The sequence below is a fragment of the Aquarana catesbeiana genome, linkage group LG03 (genome assembly GCF_042186555.1).
Source record: "Aquarana catesbeiana isolate 2022-GZ linkage group LG03, ASM4218655v1, whole genome shotgun sequence".
In the NCBI taxonomy this organism is placed as follows: domain Eukaryota; kingdom Metazoa; phylum Chordata; class Amphibia; order Anura; family Ranidae; genus Aquarana; species Aquarana catesbeiana.
This window is the reverse complement of record NC_133326.1, coordinates 58,915,028-58,933,380: the sequence shown is the minus strand read 5'-3', so window position 1 is coordinate 58,933,380 and position 18,353 is coordinate 58,915,028. Positions and strand designations below refer to the sequence as shown.

The following is an 18,353-nucleotide window of genomic DNA, read 5'->3' as shown; positions in this document are numbered from 1 at the left end:
GTAAAACCCGCGGATATCTACAAAAGACTTCAAATACAGTACGGTGATGAGACACTCACCTGCAGCAAGACATTTGAATGGTGTAAACGTTTCAAAGATGGGCATACGTCCGTCAGTGGCGATCCCGGCCGTGGTGGTTCCCTCACTCTGGAATCAAAACAAACATCAAAGCTGTGGAAGCATGCAGCCTCACCACCACCAAAATTTTGAACAATTGCCTCTGCAGGTAAAGTGATGGCAAGTGTTTTCTGGGACAAACGTGGCATTATTCGTGTAGATTTTTTACCCTGTGGTGCCACTATCAACAGTGAATATAACTGTCATGTTCGGAGTGATGTGCATACGCGTCTGTGGAAAAAACAGCCTGGTTTAATCACTAAGGGCATCCTGTTTCTCCAGGACAGCGCACAAACTCATGCTGCTAACCACACTACCTGCACTTTACAGCAACTCGGCTGGGAGGTATTGCCACATCCACCTTTCAGCTCGGACCTCGCTCTGAGTGGTTTCCACCTGTTTGGACCCCTAAAACAAATCTTTCTTTGCCAAAGCTTTCCAAGCACTAGTTAAACACTGGGATAATGTAGCAGGGAAGTATGTCAAACAATAAATGCAGTTTCCACTCCTTGAAATTTGTTCTTTTATTGTAAAGATTCAAAAGTCCTGGTTTGACTTGAACGCCCCTTGTAGTTAACATACTTTGTAAGATTACTAGTAAGTTTATCAAATTCTGCTATATGAAACAAAGATAGCCTTTAATTGCAAATAAAACCGTTAAGTATGTTATTAAAGGGAAATGATCCAATCAAAAAAGAGACTTCTATTTCTTTGGACAATTGGGCGCATGACTGTGCCCATATGCACAAGGTCAGGTCCAAAAAGGCATGGTTTGACCAGGTTGGAGTGGGGAATCTTGAGTTGTCTGCTCAGTGCCCCGATCTCAACTCTACTGAACACATTTGGGATTCTTTGGCATGCCTATTGCAGGTCAGGTCTTCTCGTCCAACGTTGATACCTTACCTCATAAATGCTATTTTGCTGTTATAGATGTCAAGAGAGGGTCAACTCTCTTTTAATGACAAACATTTTTGGACATGCTAAATGTTTTTGGAGAACTGACCATTGCACCTACATCAGCTTTTTGGACGTTGCACTCATAGGTTATGACAAATGATGTCCAACAAGTTCATGTAGGTGTGATGGTCAGTTCAAAAACATTTGGCCGTATAGTGAATATAATAAGGTTGGGACTAAACTGACCACTGTGTGTATGTAAGTTCTTTTTGTATGTGTATGTTGATGGAAGAGACACTACACTGTAAACCAGGGATGGACACATTAATAAGGAATGCAGGAGTCAGTCTGTGCAGTCCAAGACCCACCAGTTGTAATTTTTAAGGAACATTGGCTACCTGATTCCTGCGATTTGTCCAGCCCTGCTGTCAGCTATTTTGCAGTTATGACTGATGCATTCTGTAAGCATTTGTATAATGTACAAGGCATTGTACAGTGGCACTATATGTTGGTGTGGAAAATAAAGCTGATGGCATTCATGTTTTAATTCTTTTAGCTACCATCTGAGTGTTCCTTCTCTGCTGACATCTCTGCCATTCCTCACATGGCTTGCTGTACTTTACAAAACCTCTATCTTCTTATGGGTCGTGAGCTAGAAGACTTGGATGAAGTACCAGCTGGCAATGTTTTGGGTATGTCTTTATGCATGTTTTTATATATTCATAGCTTCCAATTTGTTTAAATTGCCGTAAACGTCTGCTACAGATGCTACAGTTAACAGAACATTACCTTTAGTGTTGTGCTCCAAAAACTCATTAAAAAAATGCTTATAAATTTTGGGCCTTCATCCATAGTAGTACAAAAATATTGATTCCTAAATTATTAACCCTCAAAACCATTTATTTTTTTCTGCCATCACTGTGTGTTTTAAATGTATTGGCAGTGCTTCCATCTGTCTTGTTTCTTGTACTATAGAGATAATTGTTACAAATGATGAGTAATGTACCACACTTTAGCCAAAGGCAAGACTCCACCTTCAGCCCTTCAGGTGTCAAGAGCATCATTTGCCATACGTTTATTTTCTTCCTTTTTTTGTTGTTTTCTTTGTGCTCAGTTTCTTAGGCTCAGTTGCTTTATATATATATATATATATATATATATATATATATATATATATATTTATATCTATCATGTGGATTTGTTTTTCATGTATAATGTGATGGCACAGATATTATGTAAAGCTGTCCAGACACATTACGGTTTACATAGCTTAGATTGTATTGTGCTTAGCAGTTGGATGCTTACATTTATATCTCACCATTTCAACTGGGTGAAACCATTTAAACAAAACTTTTATTAAAAAAAAAAAAAAGCCATGTGAACAGGTTACCTGCTGACCAATCAGGAACTTTTTTTGTATTAAGATGTATTGCTCATTATTATATACGGTATATGTGTTTCTGCTATTGCATTCTTTGGATTGGCATTATCACTGCTTTTGTGCGTAGGTAAAAGGTGTAGGGCTGGATTACTCAATAGGTGATCTAGGTGAATGGTTGGGGGGCTCGCAAGCATAGAAAAGTCTGCTGATATTTTCATGTTGGATTTGCTGTGATGTTGCCCAATCATTTTTGCCTACCTCCCAGGCATAGTGCTTACTGGGGTCCTCTGTGATCCTAGGAGCGCTGGCTGCCATTTTAGGATTAAGAGCAGGAGTAGATGAGGAAACGGTAGACTAGGTTGACAAATGAGTGTACATAGAATTCAGATACAATTATATATTATTTTATTTTGTAATGGACCAGGGTGAATGTTCAATAAATATAAAAAACAGTCTACTTTCTGTCACGAAATTTCTTGGGTACCTGACTTATCAAGCAACAGGAAACATTCCTTTCAAACCTCCCAAAATTAGGTTTAGTTACTTACAAGTCCGTAGCCCCCTTTGTTGACAGGAGTGCAGTAAATGCCCTTTGTATTCTAATGAAAATGACCCCAACAACACATACCATATGTGTTCCCCCATGATAGAAATAAATATGCAGATATTTTGTTTTAAGCTACTGTATTTAGTAATACGACAAAGCATTTGGTTCATTTTAAGGAATACCTCTAGAGAGGTGTTTATATTTGCCTTCTTTATGCTGCCCAGGGGAGAGCCTTGTATCATCTATGAGTGACTGGAAACAAAGGTTACAAAGGACTATGAACCCATCCTGTGACAGTGCGGGTTGTCTCAGAGCTTTTACATAGTCACATGATCTTCCATGACTGGAAGTACTATCAGAAATTTCCTTCAACTTCCACTGCTGAATGTAGCCTTGGGGAAGAGAAGGAAAGGAAAATACTGTATATACTGCTGGGGGGACTAGGGTATTAAAGCAAACCTTTTGTTTTACCATGGATGGTCAAAGCACAGGTTTGCTTTAAGCTGCCAGCCCATGTCCAAACCATCACTTGGTTTAGGTCTACTATTTATGAATCCTCAACTGCATAGGTCTTCCTCATTTGCAGTTAAAATGGAAAATCTGTGTAATTTGTTTGTAAAATGCAGTTTATCTTTTGAGAACATGAGCCACTGGGCTTAAGAAACTAAATACATATATTAATATTATTCATGGAGTTCATGTGATTAACTGGAATTATATTTGAGCATGATGCTTCCAAGACGAGTTTCCTCAGGAGAGTACAATGAAATAGAACAGATAATTGTTGGGAGATCACGTTGCCTACTTTGATTTTATACAGGGACACATTTAAATGTTACCAGAGTCTGATTCTTATATGTTATGGCATTTTGTAAACTTCCAATCAAAAGATATAATGATCTAAAAATAGGCCGTGTTTGTCTGCCATCTGTTGATGTGAAATATAGTGGAAATTAAGTTTCCAAAACTTAAACCGTGTCATGGAAAGTTGAAATTTCTTCCAGATGTGCAAAGTTCTTTTTTTTTTTTTTTTTTAAGTCGGTCACTTTTCAGAGCTGGAGCAGATCTCTGTGGGGCAACCTGATATTTTCAATCGCTTGAAAAGTAAACCTGAACGATTATTGCAACAGAAGGGAATCTCATTATTTGCATGCTTTTTTTTAAATGACCGGTTTATTGCAGTTTTAACATTCTAGTTGCTTTGTTTATACATGTTCTAAAGCCATGAGGAATCACAATAAATTTTATACTAAGGCACATAGAGCTCTGGGGCATAGCCACTGCCCACAGATTGCCAAATCTATCTAATTTGGCTAAACTTCTATAATTAGTTGCCTTGGGTTACACTTTATAGCCCTTTGTAGTGTCTTCTTAACAGAAGCCTGTGCTGATATACACGCTTCCATTGTAGATTTTACCCTCTGAACATGCTAGTTGCCTGTCTGGCTCCAGTAACTTGGCAGCCTATACAGTGGATATAAAAAGTCTACACACCCCTGTTAAAATGTCAGGTTTCTGTGATGTAAAGAAATGCGACAAAGATAAATATTTTCGGAACTTTTTCCACCTTTAATGTGACCTATAAACTGTACAACTCAGTTGAACAACAAATCTTTTAGGTGGAGGGAAGTAAAAATAAAAAACTAAAATAATATGGTTGCATAAGTGTGCACACCCTTATACTAATTGTTGAAGCAACTTTTAATTTTATTACAGCACTATTTTTGGGTATGAGTCTATCAGCATGACACATATTTGCCCACTCTTCTTTGCAAAAACACCCCAAATCTGTCAGATTGCGAGGACATCTCCTGTGCACAGCCCTCTTCAGATCACCCCACAGATTTTCAAGGTCTGGGCTCTGGCTGGGCCATTTCGAAACTTTAACCTTCTTCTGGTGAAGCCATTCCTTTGTTGATTTGGATGTATGTTTTGGGTCGTTGTCATGCTGAAAGATGATGTTCATATTCAGCTTTCTAGCAGAAGCCTGAAGATTTTGTGCCAATATTGACTGGTATTAAGAACTGCTCATAATTCCCTCTACTTTGACTAACGCCCATGTTCCAGCTGAAGAAAAACAGCCTCAAAGCATGATGCTACCACCACAATGCTTCACAGTGGGTATGGTGTTCTTTTGGTGATGTGCAGTGTTGTTTTTGCGCCAATAATTCCCATAATTTGGGAATTTGGGAATTATGGCCAAAAAGTTCAACCTTGGTTTCATCAGACCAGAACACATTTTCCCACATGCTTTTGGGAGACTTCAGATGTGTTTTTGCAAACTTTAGCCAGGCTTGGATGTTTTCTTTGCAAGAATAGGCTTCCGTATTGCCACTCTACCCCATAGCCCAGACATATGAACAGTATGAGAGATTGTTGTCACATGTACCACACTCAGTACTTGCCAGATATTTCTGCAGCTCCTTTAATGTTGCTGTAGGCCTCTTGGTAGCCTCCCTGACCAGTTTTTTTCTCATCTTTTCATGAATTTTGGAGGGACATCCAGTTCTTGGTAATGTCACTGTTGTGCTATATTTTCTCCACTTAATGATGACTGTCTTCACTGTGGTCCATTGTATATTTAATGCCTTGGAAATTCTTTTGTACCCTTCTCCTGACTGATACATTTTAACAATAAGAGCCCTCTGATGCTTTGGAAGCGCTCTGCAGACCACGGCTTTTGTTGTAGGATGCGACTAAGAAAATGTCAGGAAAGACCTACTAGAACAGTTGAACTTTATTTGGGGTTAATCAGAGGCACTTTAAATGATAGGTAGGTGTGTACTGATTCCTATTTAACATGAGTTTAAATGTGATGGCTTTATTCTCAACACAGTAGCCACATTATTTTAGTTTTTTCATTTTTACCCCCCCCCCCCCCCAAAAGATTTCAGTTTGTTTTCCAATTGAGTTGTACAGTTTATTCAATACATACTCAGCCTGTTCTACTCTGCTCTGGATGTGAGAGCCTGGCTGGCGGTTGTCTGTCTTGTGACTCGGAAGTGGGACAGTCTCGTCGGGACTCGGGAGACCTGGCTGTAATGCACAGTGCTGCTATGGTCTCAGGCAGTCGTCACTGTGCACACCGTCTTTGGCTTGCTGGCAGCGGAAGCAGGCAGAGCTCTGTGACAACCGGAAGTTAGTTCACAAAGGGTAAACGTCCCGCCTTGCCATTTCGTCACTATAAAAATGCCGCTGACGAAAACATTGATGAAAACGTTTTAGTTGACGAAATTAACACTGGTTGTGACAATTAAGGAGATATATTATTTTTATTATCTTTTCAAAAGGAAGTGAGCCTTTAACACATCTAGGAAAAAGTTGCACCAGCTTTGGGCAAGCAGTAACTTTGTCAAGGATGGACAGCTCTTTTATTGACCTGTCTTTTGTTAGCCTTAGGTAGAATGACCCAGTAAGCTTAGTCTGGAAACGTAAATGTAGAATCATTTTCCATTGAAATGTTTTTGCACTAGAAATAAAGAACGGCATAATTCCTCCCAATGTGCAGCTGAAATGGTTAATTTTGAACCTTGACTTGGGATCGGTAAATCACCCCTGACCTCACAAAGCTGCGCTTAGAGGTAACAAAGTGATTTTGTCATGTGGAGTCAATACTGCCTCTCGGAGGACCATGTCTGAGCAAAGCACACACTGCCACTGCATCTTGTTCAATAGCTGGTATTCCCTAGCGGGAGCAAAATGACACAATCTTTCCCCCTCACACGCCAAGGAGACTAACACAGAAGAAATGAGTATTCTGCATTTGTCATGGCGTTTAGCAAGGACTCCTGTTTTGTAATAATGTGTTTTACTCCTTCAAAGAAAGCTAAAATATGTTTTTGCAGCCATATAGAGACATTTCTTACAAATGATTCTGCAAATTAGCGAAGCTGCTTTGTAGATTAGTAGCATCGCCCTTTGCAATTAAATGGTCAGTGTATGAAATGAAGGTTTAATCATGGATGGGTGTATTTCCTAGGTTTAACCAAGTAGCTGCCGAACCTAACCGCCAGCTCACTTGTGAAAATAGTTAATGCATTGCTTAGAAGCCAAGGTGACTAAATGCTCAATGTTATTTTCATCCGCTAACGCAATTTGGGCTTTCTGTAGGTGGTTACTAACAAGGCAAAATGTGCTAGGGCCTAACAAGATGTTCCATGCTACCTTTGGTCTTTAGCAGGCTTTAATGATCAAAGAACTGTTTTGATGTGAAAGCTATAAATTGAGGAAACGAACATTACAATGTGGTCATTGGTGAGAACTTAAATCCTGCGGAATATCCTGCTTTTGGTCATTTAAGCTCTAACACATACAGCATTGATTTTAACTGGAAAGGGCTCTGCATGGCATGGACTGTGGGAATGCTAATAAATCATTAAAGATCAAGTAAAGAGGAAAAAAAATCTGGGTTTCAAACAAAGGCCATAATGGCAAAAAAAAAGATGATTATTTTATTTTTCCTAGATCACTAAAAAAAATTCCTTAGTCAGTGGCATTTGATCATGTGTACCTGCCATTTAATAATCCATGCATTATGCTAATTATATAAAGCTTTATGCATACAAATGCTAAAAATAAGAGCTTGGCATATGAAAAGTATATTGAAACAAACTGCTCATTGCAGATGGACGTACAGCTCAAAGTCCTATGCCACACCATGTTAAAATGAACAAAGGCAGTACAATGCATGGACATGACAAACCTTCAACTGCCTTTTAAATGTTTAAGGTTTTCATGTGTATGTCATATTTTGAATGAATAGGGTTGCTACCGGGTAAGTCTGCTCTGTTACGTAATGCTAAATAAATTGCATAGTTGATACATTTCACAGATAAGTCAGACTATAGAAATGCATATGCACCATATTTTAGCTTGCAGATTTTTCATGCAACTGGGACTTATTTTAAATTGGAGCCACCAAATTAACTGTGTAGTAGGGCTCAGTATTGCAAAACTATGCAAGGAAAGTACAGTGAAGGTTTGTATTGTGTTTGGCATTCTGTGAATTGCCCTCTCCCTTTTGGCTTTGACCATGCCAGTTCTAAAGTAATAGAATGGCTTCCATTTGTAAGTTTTTTTTTAAATTATGAGACCTTGTTTATTTCAAAAGTGGACACCAACTTGACATTCTAGTGAGGTGTAAAGGAAATTTGTAAGTTCTGTATATAATTGTATTCTATTTTGTATGTATTGCACACTGCCCTCACTGTACACACGGCACTAATAATGTTTTCATTACATGTTTGCATTCTTTCGAGTCCTGATTAGAATTAGTCTGCCTATGTTACGCCCCTTGATACCATAAACATACAATTGTAATATTAATGTGATACCTACGTAATCGTGTGTATAAAAACCTTCAATTGCGTCATCTGCCTTTCCTACCTCTGTGCTTGGTCTAGGGTAGCTGATACAGAGAAATGTTTTTTGTTCTCTTTTTTTTTTTTCATGCAAGCACATTTAAAGGAAGCAAAACTAGTCATATGTCGCGTCCAGGTAGTACAAGACAGGATTAGAAATAAATGTATTTGATACATTAAGTAAATAAGTGAATCAAATGCTAGTTTTGGATAGCTTCACAGAGCAGAGAAAAATACAATTCTGATCTCCAGGAAAGTTACAAAAATTGATAGATTAATTAGCATAAAGTACAAGTGTGGGTAAGGTTGCCCCAGAGCTAAATAGAAAACAGCACTATCACTGCAGGTTGCACCTAACTCAACGGAAGAGGTGCTATAACTCAAAAAAAAATATTGGGGCAAAAAACAAAAACCACAAATAGTGCAGCAAACTATAAGTGTAATTACTTTTATACATAAAATGTGTGAAAATGCATTCACAAACACTCTGGAGTAACAGGCAGTGAGCAGCCATAGTGTCCACACAGGCCTTACAACTTAACAACCAGCGGTTAGGAGTGCTGCCAAGGAGATGCAACAGAACACAGTCTTTGTAGTTCTAAGCAGCATGAAGTATCCACAGTCCTTTGACCCACGATAAATGCTTAGGGGTCCCCGCTCAGGCTGACAAGGTCTGATGAATTGGATGCCGCTGACTAGTGAGGGTGCAGGCTGGGGAAAGGTTCGTCCAGACCCAAAGTGCACTGCAGAAATAGAAAGAGATACCAAAAGAAAAGAGAAACAGGGGCGCACCAGCCTTGTGCATTATCTTCTAAAACATTTATTGAATACAAATAGTAAAAAGAAACAACTCACAAGCAATAGGTAGAGGAGGCACAACATGAAAGTGCACCGACAAACAGCATGCGACTTAGGATGAGCGAAACCTTCCAGGGATCGTGGAGGAACGCACAGGCATCGCAATTTGCTAACGCGTTTCGAAGGGAACGTCCCCTCTTCATCAGAGCTATGTGACGGCATAGCTCTGATGAAGAGAGGACGTTCCCTTCGAAACGCGTTAGAAAATTGTGGTGCCTGTGCATTCCTCCACGATCCCTGGAAGGTTTCGCTCATCCTAAGTCGCATGCTGTTTGTCGGTGCACTTTCATGTTGTGCCTCCTCTACCTATTGCTTGTGAGTTATTTCTTTTTACTATTTGTATTCAATAAATGTTTTAGAAGATAATGCACAAGGCTGGTGCGCCCCTGTTTCTCTTTTCTTTTGGTGTCTACTAGGATTCCCCATCCTTGAGGGCAGCAAGGCCTGTGTTGACGTATTAGCTATGTGGTGATCCACCAGTGTGCAGGAGTCGTTTTTTCTGTTTTGCTATTCTACTGCCAATAGAAAGAGCCTGACCACCACACACCTTGCCCAGCCCGAGTGGTTACCAGGTAAAAGCAGCCTTAGCTTGAATCCATCCAGGCCACCTCCATGATTAAGCCCCAGGGGCAGGGTGAAACAAGTTGGGAGCATGGCCTGGATGAATCAAGCTGAGCCTGCTTTTGCCTGCTATCCACTTGGGCCAGGCATGCGGCGGCTGGGCGATCTCTTCCTATGTCCATAGTTCAGTGTTGATCCAGACTCCACAGTTTTTGACATCTTGTCTTGGTGTCTGTGCCTTCTTGGCTTATTGAACTGCTCACTATAAAGCTGTGCTGAAGATAGGCTGAGGGACACATAGCAGGTGATGTGCTGTGCTGAGCACTGCCTGATAATGTAATAAATCAATTAGGTCTGAGCAGGAGTGTATGTAGACAGAAATTGGATGCAAACGGGCTGAAAGAAATCAGAAGCAGTGGGAAGCTACAAAGGATAAGAAAGGAGTAAAAATAAATGATTGCTGTGTTACCAAATTCAAACCATGTTTAAATATAATGGGGTGGCTTTGATTAAAAAAAAAAAAAAAAAAAAATCTTTGTATTGACACTTTGACAGAGCAGCTTTTCTGTGTGGCATTGACAACAAGGAGTCTTCACTAGTCTTCCTTGCAAGGAAAGAAAGAGGTTCCTAGAAGACCAGATTACTGTGTAACGGAAAAAAAAAACGATGGTCTTGTGTATTATAGCAATGCCTAGATGAGAACCTAAAACCCTGAGCATGTTGGCATGTATTTCATTAATAAGGGTTTTAAAGCTCAACTCCAGGAAATCTGAAATTTCTTCTGTAAAGAGGGCTAAGTCTGCTCTTCAAGGCTTAACCTCTTGCTTAGGCCTAGTGGGGTGTAAAAAGACACCCTGATGCTCTGCTATCCAGGCAGACTGCACCCTCCCCCCCTCCTGCTTTGGTGGTGGACTGTTCCTCAGCACCCTCAGTACACGGCTATGAACCCTGTATTGATCTTGATGACATCAGGACCTTAGGCCGCTGGAGCATGGGGGAGAAGATACTGTGGAGACCGATCTAGCAGCGCAGAGGAAAACTAGAATAAATCGACTTTTCTTTGCTCCCTAGACCTATCCAGCAATTTCGAGAGTTTATCAAGTTTCCTGTAGTTCAAAAATTAACATGGGTAGTTTTGTCAAATTCCAGAGTTATGTTGCTTTCAAGTGTACACATATTTATCCAAAGTTGGCCGAAAAGGTTCATACACAGACACACTTCTGGCCATATACTGTAAGGTAGCCCATAGATGATTTGATTTTGTTTCCTTTGACCATAGTCAGTGTTGATGGGGAAATGCCTCCTGCAGCGCTATTGTGTTCTTCCGGCAGGGGTAGACTTCACAGCCTACAGAACACAATGATTACTGCCAGCAGATATTGCCGCTGGCAGTAATCGCATGTAGAAAAATCTGACAGGTTGGTTGTATCCAGGTCAGTTGATTGACTTGGGTACAACCAGCCTGCCCATAGAGGGTTTGAATCTCGGCCGGTCCCTGGCTTACCGGGCTCAGATTCACTCCATGTGTTCTCTCCAGTGCAAAGGTGTTCTAGTCGGTGGGAAATTTGGCGATGGCTGTGTGTCAACATTCTGCTACTCATCGATCTGTGGATTTGAAGGACGAATAGCACCAAATACATTGTAAATGTTTTAGTTTGGAGTCTCCCTGTTGATTTAGTGCTTATAAAACTAGTTCTAGTAATAGTAATTTAAAGTAATTATAAGTAAACAGCCAGCATGGAAACAATGAGAGGGGCATACTGTAACAGTTATTTTATTATTTTTACCGAATATAAATAAGTTGAGAAAGCAGACGGAGTATAAAGATATATTTCACATTTTACAGACTTTCTGTCTGAAAGTCTGATAAATATAAAACCTATTGTTCGAGGTAAGCCCGGATTTAGGGAAAATGATCCAAAATTTAAACCATCTGTGAAAAGCATATATATAACATTTTTAAACAACAGCAACCCTGCCAGAATGTTCTGAAGAAGGTTCAATCTCATTCAGCATGTGACCTCTGTACAATAATCACATTTGTTTTAAATTATTTTGTCATCACATACTAACACATCTAAAGCCTTTTTTTCAGTAGAGTTCTGCTTTTATAATCATCCCCTTTTGTTAAGAAAAATGTTTACAAAGACAAACTATCTACTTTCCCCACATCCAGCATTGTGCCGCCACCTCTGTGGTTTGGGAAAGGGGTATGCTGTGTTTTTTGGCACAGTTACTGGTCTTACTTTTGGTTTTGCCGGTTGTTGTTTTTTTTATATAAATGTACAAAGGGACTGATGAGAATAGGAATCTTTGGTTTAAATTTTAGCAATATAGTGCATTAGGAAATAAAAGAAGTGAATCAATCATAACTGTCAGGAAGATGGTGAATGTAAAGGTCTAACATGAATAAAATTAGAAGAACATCACAAAGGAGATATGGCCAAGGGTAAAGTGAAGGCAGCTTGTGGAATACATGAACTTAAAGTGGAACTAATCACTGTTAACTGGCAGATAAATTGAAGAAAGTGGAAAGATGGCACTGGACCCGTAGGGTTATCTTACTGGTATTAAGGTAAGGTATTGATGTTGATGTAAATGATCTTGTTCCTGGGCAAGGGGCTTCTTCACCCCAGAGCATCTCCCCAGTCTCCTTGGCTTGTAGTGTAATGTAATGAGAATTGAATTTGATGCACCACATCACTGCTCAGAGGTCTAGATATAACTTATGCTTTTAAATGTCAGGGATACAATCCAAAAAAGTCACCAACACGTTTCAGAGGTCCTAGCGCCCCCTTCATCAGGGCTTGATTGGCAACAATGTGAACAAACTAGAAGTGAACTGGACCTACAATTGTATTTTTGCTGTGTGAATTACAATCACAGGACTTAGCAGCTTGTTTGGCAACCTGGTGGATAAATGTCAAAGTTGCTTGTGCTGTTAGCTTAACTGTCAAGCATCAAATGGCTGGTGCTGTAACTGATCACATGTACAGCACCAAGTGCAGATCACACAGAGGCTAAGAGTGCAACGTGCTTGTGTGTAAAGTTCCTCTTTAAAGGATAAGTTCACCTTTTTTAACATGTTACCCCCATATTTAGGGTGTAACATACTACAAATGCACCGGCCCCCGCACCCCCCCCCCCCCTCTTTTTGACAGTGAGCAGGGGATTATCTCCCCCCCACTCACTGTCACAATCATAAGAACACAGTGTTCTGTGAATGGGAAAACTAAAAGTCCGACAGCCAGCATTCAGAGGTACGGGCAAACGGCTACACAGACAGTCTGCAGGACCATTGCATTACACCCACAATCTGCTGATCGGGGGTGCAATGTTTTACAGGTCCCTAACAAAAAAAATAATGAATGCATGTTTTTTTACCTGCAAAAAATGTGCATTTAATATTTTTTTTTGTAAAATTGAACTTATCCTTTAAGGGCCTGTTTATACCAGCAACTGTATTAATATATCTAACTGGTGTGTGGTATGAGGACAGTGATGTAGATGCATCACACTGGTAATTTGTTTTCATTTTTTCTGGGTGAACTTTTATAAAATGTCTCAAAGGTGTATTCCATTAGGTTTTTTTGACCACAACACAGTGCAATGCAGTGGATTGCATCTCACCACTTTTTTTTAGTGCACATCAGTGCATGGTGGTAGCATAAACTGATGTGATAGGGAACAAGGAATTTGCCTTTTCTTGCATTGGGGCATCCTTGCCCAGTGCAGTCCCAGTGCACCTGGTGTTAACAGGCCCTTTAAGTAGTTGTAAAGGCATTCCATGCATGAAGGTAAAAAACCTTCCGTGTGTTGCTCCTCCCTCTACCCCCCCTATACTTACCTAAGCCTGGTCTTGATCCAGCAATGTGCACGAGACCCGAGGCTCTCCCGGGTCTCTCCCTCCTGATTGGCTGAGATGCAGCAGCAGAAGCCATTGATTCCCGCTGCTGTCAATCACAGCCAGTGAGGCAGGGGGTGGGTCTGAGCCGCGCTCTGTCTTATGTGTCTTTATTTTTTTTTTAATAATAATTTTCCTTTACAATAAATTTAAACAAAACCTGCAAACTATTTAAACAAACTGAATCAATTTTGAGCTGTAAAGCAGGAAGCCTGTAGTGCCTGCTACACAACTATAATTTTTTCATAGTAGTCGGTGTTATTAAACCCAGGACCCTGCATTCACTATATCTGGTCTCCCACAGAACATGGAAATGCAATAGTTTTAGTAAGTATAAACTGCTAAATACATTTTCTCATCAGCAGTATATAGCAGTCGTGTGACTTCTGTTAGTGTCCAGCCGAGCACTGGTTAAAGCTTGTAGGAGGATCAATACACAACAAACTGAGCATGTGCAGAGTGCCTTTTAGGGCTCTGTTCTATCAGCAGATGGATTGGGGACAGTAAAAGAAAAGGGGAGGATCAGAGAAGACAGGATCAAACAGGATCTTTACACACTACTGCTATATACTGCGGAGGATTAACCCCTTAGGTTCCACCGTGAGTATAACAAGAATGCTTTACTGCATATACAGACTGATTTTACTGTTGTGGGTTTAGTAACACTTTAAGTGCCATCAACTCGAGTCCAAGTCCTAACAACTTGATGGATGAGAGCTCTAAAAAAAAGTCGGCTTTGTGCTAGTCTGCCAAGATCCTCCAATGTCATCCCTACAGCTGTAGTCAATGGGGTTGATATACTAAAGGCAAATCCACTGTGCACTTGGAAGTGCAGTCGCTTTAGATCTGTGGGGAACATGCAAGGAAAATTTAAAAAAAACAGCATTTTTGCTTGTACATGATTGGATGATAGAAATCAGCAAAGCTTCACTTCATTTCTGATCTACAGCAACTGCACTTCCAAGTACACCCCTCACATTTTTGTAAATATTTTATATCTTTTCATGTGACAAAACTGAAGAAATGACACTTTGCTACAATGTAAAGTAGTGAATGTACAGCTTGTATACCAATGTAAATTTGCTGTTCCCTCAAAATAACTCAACACACAGCCATTAATGTCTAAACCACTGGCAACAAAAGTACAAAAATAATGGTGGCCACACAAAATATTGAGCCTTCGGCCCAATTTGAACATTTTCACTTAGGGGTGTACTCACTTATGTTGCCAGCGGTTTAGACATTCATTGCTGTGTGTTGAGTTATTTTGAGGGGTGTTTCAGTGTTGTGAATGAAAAAATATAATAACATATTTACAAAAATGTAGGGGGTGTACTCACTTTTGTGAGATACTGTATATAATAAGGCTTACCTGTAGGTACAGCGAATATCTCCTAAACCTGCATGGTTTAGGAGATATTCACACTGCATGCAGCCGGTGATGTCACCAGTGCATGCGCTCGGAAGGGTCTGTATACAGTGCTGTCCCTTCAGAGCTCTGTGCTGTGGTCCGTGACTCCCGCGGGCATGATAGCCGGAGGAACGTGAACCCGAAAGGTAGACCGAGTGCAGATGGAAGCACCTGTCAGCGGTGGCAGCATGGCGCTGGGGGGGCAAGGTAAGTATTTCATAATGTGCTAGTATGTGATGTATACTAGCACATGATGCCTTTACCTTGCAGGGTTTAAAAAAATAAAAACTGTGCTGTTTGCTACCGCTTTAAGGTTCCCAAAGATACAGTAATAAACTGAACACTACTCGATTACAAATCTAGAAACCATCTTTTGTGTAAAAGGGATATCCAACCTATGCGTCTTGGATATCAAGGAGGGGGTGGGTGAACTTAGTCTTCCTGGGTGGAGTTTCCTAGATGGGTTACTATTAGCCCCCCAGAGAGGAATCCAGTTTCCTGGGCATCTGTGCAAGGCGTAAACACGCACATTCCCCACATTCTGTGCAAATTAGCCTTAGCTGGTCCTGGAAGTCTGCTTATATATGTATAGAATCCCACCTATTTTACTCCAGTAGTCTAAATAGGGAATGTGATGTAAAGTTTATTGGAATTTAGTTGTTGCTTACAAGAAGGTGGGATTGTGAGAGCGAGCGAGGCACTCATTAGAGAACTCAGAGCCCACATAACCTGGAATCCTGGTAATGAAGGAAAGTTGTGGCTATTTATAGAAAGCATTGCTGATTTATAATGATGGAATAATCACTCAGAGCACATGTCATTTCCATTATAAGCTACAGCAATCTAGATGTGTTAAGTACATTAACATTATTACTTCTGCTAGGAGACATTAATTAGACCCTTGCATATACATTTTTTTTTCTGGAACTACATGAATTGCCAGAAGGATGAAGTAAAACCAAAAGACTTTCCATATGTTAGTGCTTATACATACAAGTTTACTGTAAATTGTAATCTTGTTGACAGTAAATGGAAACAAGCTATAAATAGGATATAAATTTAACAGCATAGCACATGATAATGCTTACTGTATTTGAATAGTGCTGGGTAGATTATTTAATGTTGTTGATGTAGATGGCATATAGTAAGAATATACTGTAAGCTATGACATGTTGCAGGTAACTGCACTTAAAGTACATCTAAAAACTCTGACAGTATAAACAATCTCCATCTCATATGTGATGCACAAGCCTCAGTGAGTAATAATAATAATAGAGGATACAAAATAAGGTAGTACTGAGTATTACCAGGGAGGCAGACTTTTTAGGCTAAGAACCAGTGGAGAAGATATAGCAGTATAAAAAATATAAATTTATTGAAAAATACAATATCTAAAAAACAATGACAATTGTGACATATAGCATCTATGATTATTGTGCAGTGAGCCCTTGTATGTCTACGTGTTTCACCGTTAGGCTTCCTCAGGACACGGCCAAGGTTCACAGATGAGACAGAGAAGGAAGTATGTCTCTCTATCTTAAATTGGAATGCAAAATTATGCAAGTCACGGTAGCATGAGAAAGTTCAATCAGCAGTAAGAAAGTGTATTAGATATAGCTAAATATCTCAGCAGGGGCATGTAAACAATATTCCTAATTAAGGGAGCAGCCATTAGAGGGAGGAGGGCCAACACCGGATTCACCACTTAGATCCTGGATTTAGTATCAGCAATGCTGAAGGCTCAATACAATACCATCGCTGCATATTCAGGATACAAATAATCCAGCATGCCCCTGGGAGACAGCAATACACTGTATAATTCCATTGCTGATACTAAATCCAGGATCTAAGTGGTGAATCCGGTGTTGGCCCTCCTCCCTCTAATGGCTGCTCCCTTAATTAGGAATATTGTTTACATGCCCCTGCTGAGATATTTAGCTATATCTAATATACTTTCTTACTGCTGATTGAACTTTCTCATGCTACCCTGACTTGCATAATTTTGCATTCCAATTTAAGATAGAGAGACATATTTCCTTCTCTGTCTCATCTGTGAACCTTGGCCGTGTCCTGAGGAAGCCTGACGGTGAAACGCGTAGACACACAAGGGCTCACTGCACAATAATCATAGATGCTATATGTCACAATTGTCATTGTTTTTTAGATATTGTATTTTTCAATAAATTTATATTTTTTATACTGCTATATCTTCTCCACTGGTTCTTAGCCTAAAAAGTCTGCCTCCCTGGTAATACTCAGTACTACCTTATTTTGTATCCTCAATGATTTATGGACATGGCTTATTTTTGGTGCACTTTCTTTTTTTAATAATAATAATAAAAAAAAAAAAAAAATTCTGTTACCTTCCTTGACGGAGCCAATTCCTCAATCTGTGTCTCGCATGCTTCCCCTCCAGACACTGCAGCTCACTGAAGGAGGGTTTCAGCCTACATGAGAGTGGCAGCATTGAGGCTGCATTCACACCTGAGCGTAGCATTAATTTGCGCGTTTACATGCAGCGTTTTTTGACATTTTTTTTAATTAGCCAATAGAAAAAACTATTATTTGTTGCTAGGTATTTCAGCTTTTTTAGCTTTTCCATTAGCTTTTATTTCTTCTTTTATAATTCTTCATTTATTATAATGTTTTTTCATTAGAGTAAGGGGTTTGAGTTCAGTTTAGGTTAGGGTTTAGATTAGGGGTTGGGGTTAGGGTTATTTATTATTATTATTTTATTTTATTTCTATTATTATATGAATAATAATACATGAATAAATACATATAAAATAAATACACAGATAAATAAAAATAATAAATAAAAAGTAAATAAATTCAGTAAATGAATACTAAGTAACAAGTGGGCTAACTTTACTGTTTTGTCTTTTTTAATTCACGAAAGTGTATTTTTTCCAAAAAAGTTGCGTTTTTGAAAGACCGCTGTGAAACCACTGTGACCAATGTGAAATAAAATATTGCAACAATCGCCATTTCATTCTCTAGGGTCTCTGCTAAAAAAATGTTATGTATAATGTTTCTGACTTCTAGGTAATTTTCTAGCAAAAAAATACAGATTTTAACAAATGTCAGAAAAAGGCTTAGGCATGAAAGGGTTAAAAACAACAAACATGTCATAAATACCTGCTTTGTGCATTGGTTTAGCACAGGGCAGCCTAGATCCTCCTCTTCTCGTGTCCCTCGCCGTTGCTCCTGGCCCCTCCCTCCTGCCGAGTGCCCCCACAGCAAGCTGCTTGCTATGAGGGCACCCGAGCCAAGCCGCTGCTCTCTGTGTCCATTCAGACATGAAGCCGTGGCTCTGC

The 18,353-nt window shown here is 39.7% G+C and overlaps 1 protein-coding gene across 1 annotated transcript in view; it reads left to right on the top strand.

Annotated features, from left to right (window-relative positions):
* The window catches only part of EFL1 (elongation factor like GTPase 1), a 556,540-nt gene that overhangs the window by 228,081 nt on the left and 310,106 nt on the right, over positions 1–18,353 (top strand). The window contains exon 15 of the mRNA XM_073618573.1: positions 1,571–1,706. Within this exon, the coding sequence (XP_073474674.1) occupies positions 1,571–1,706 (136 nt within the window). The remainder of the gene's footprint in view (positions 1–1,570; positions 1,707–18,353) is intronic.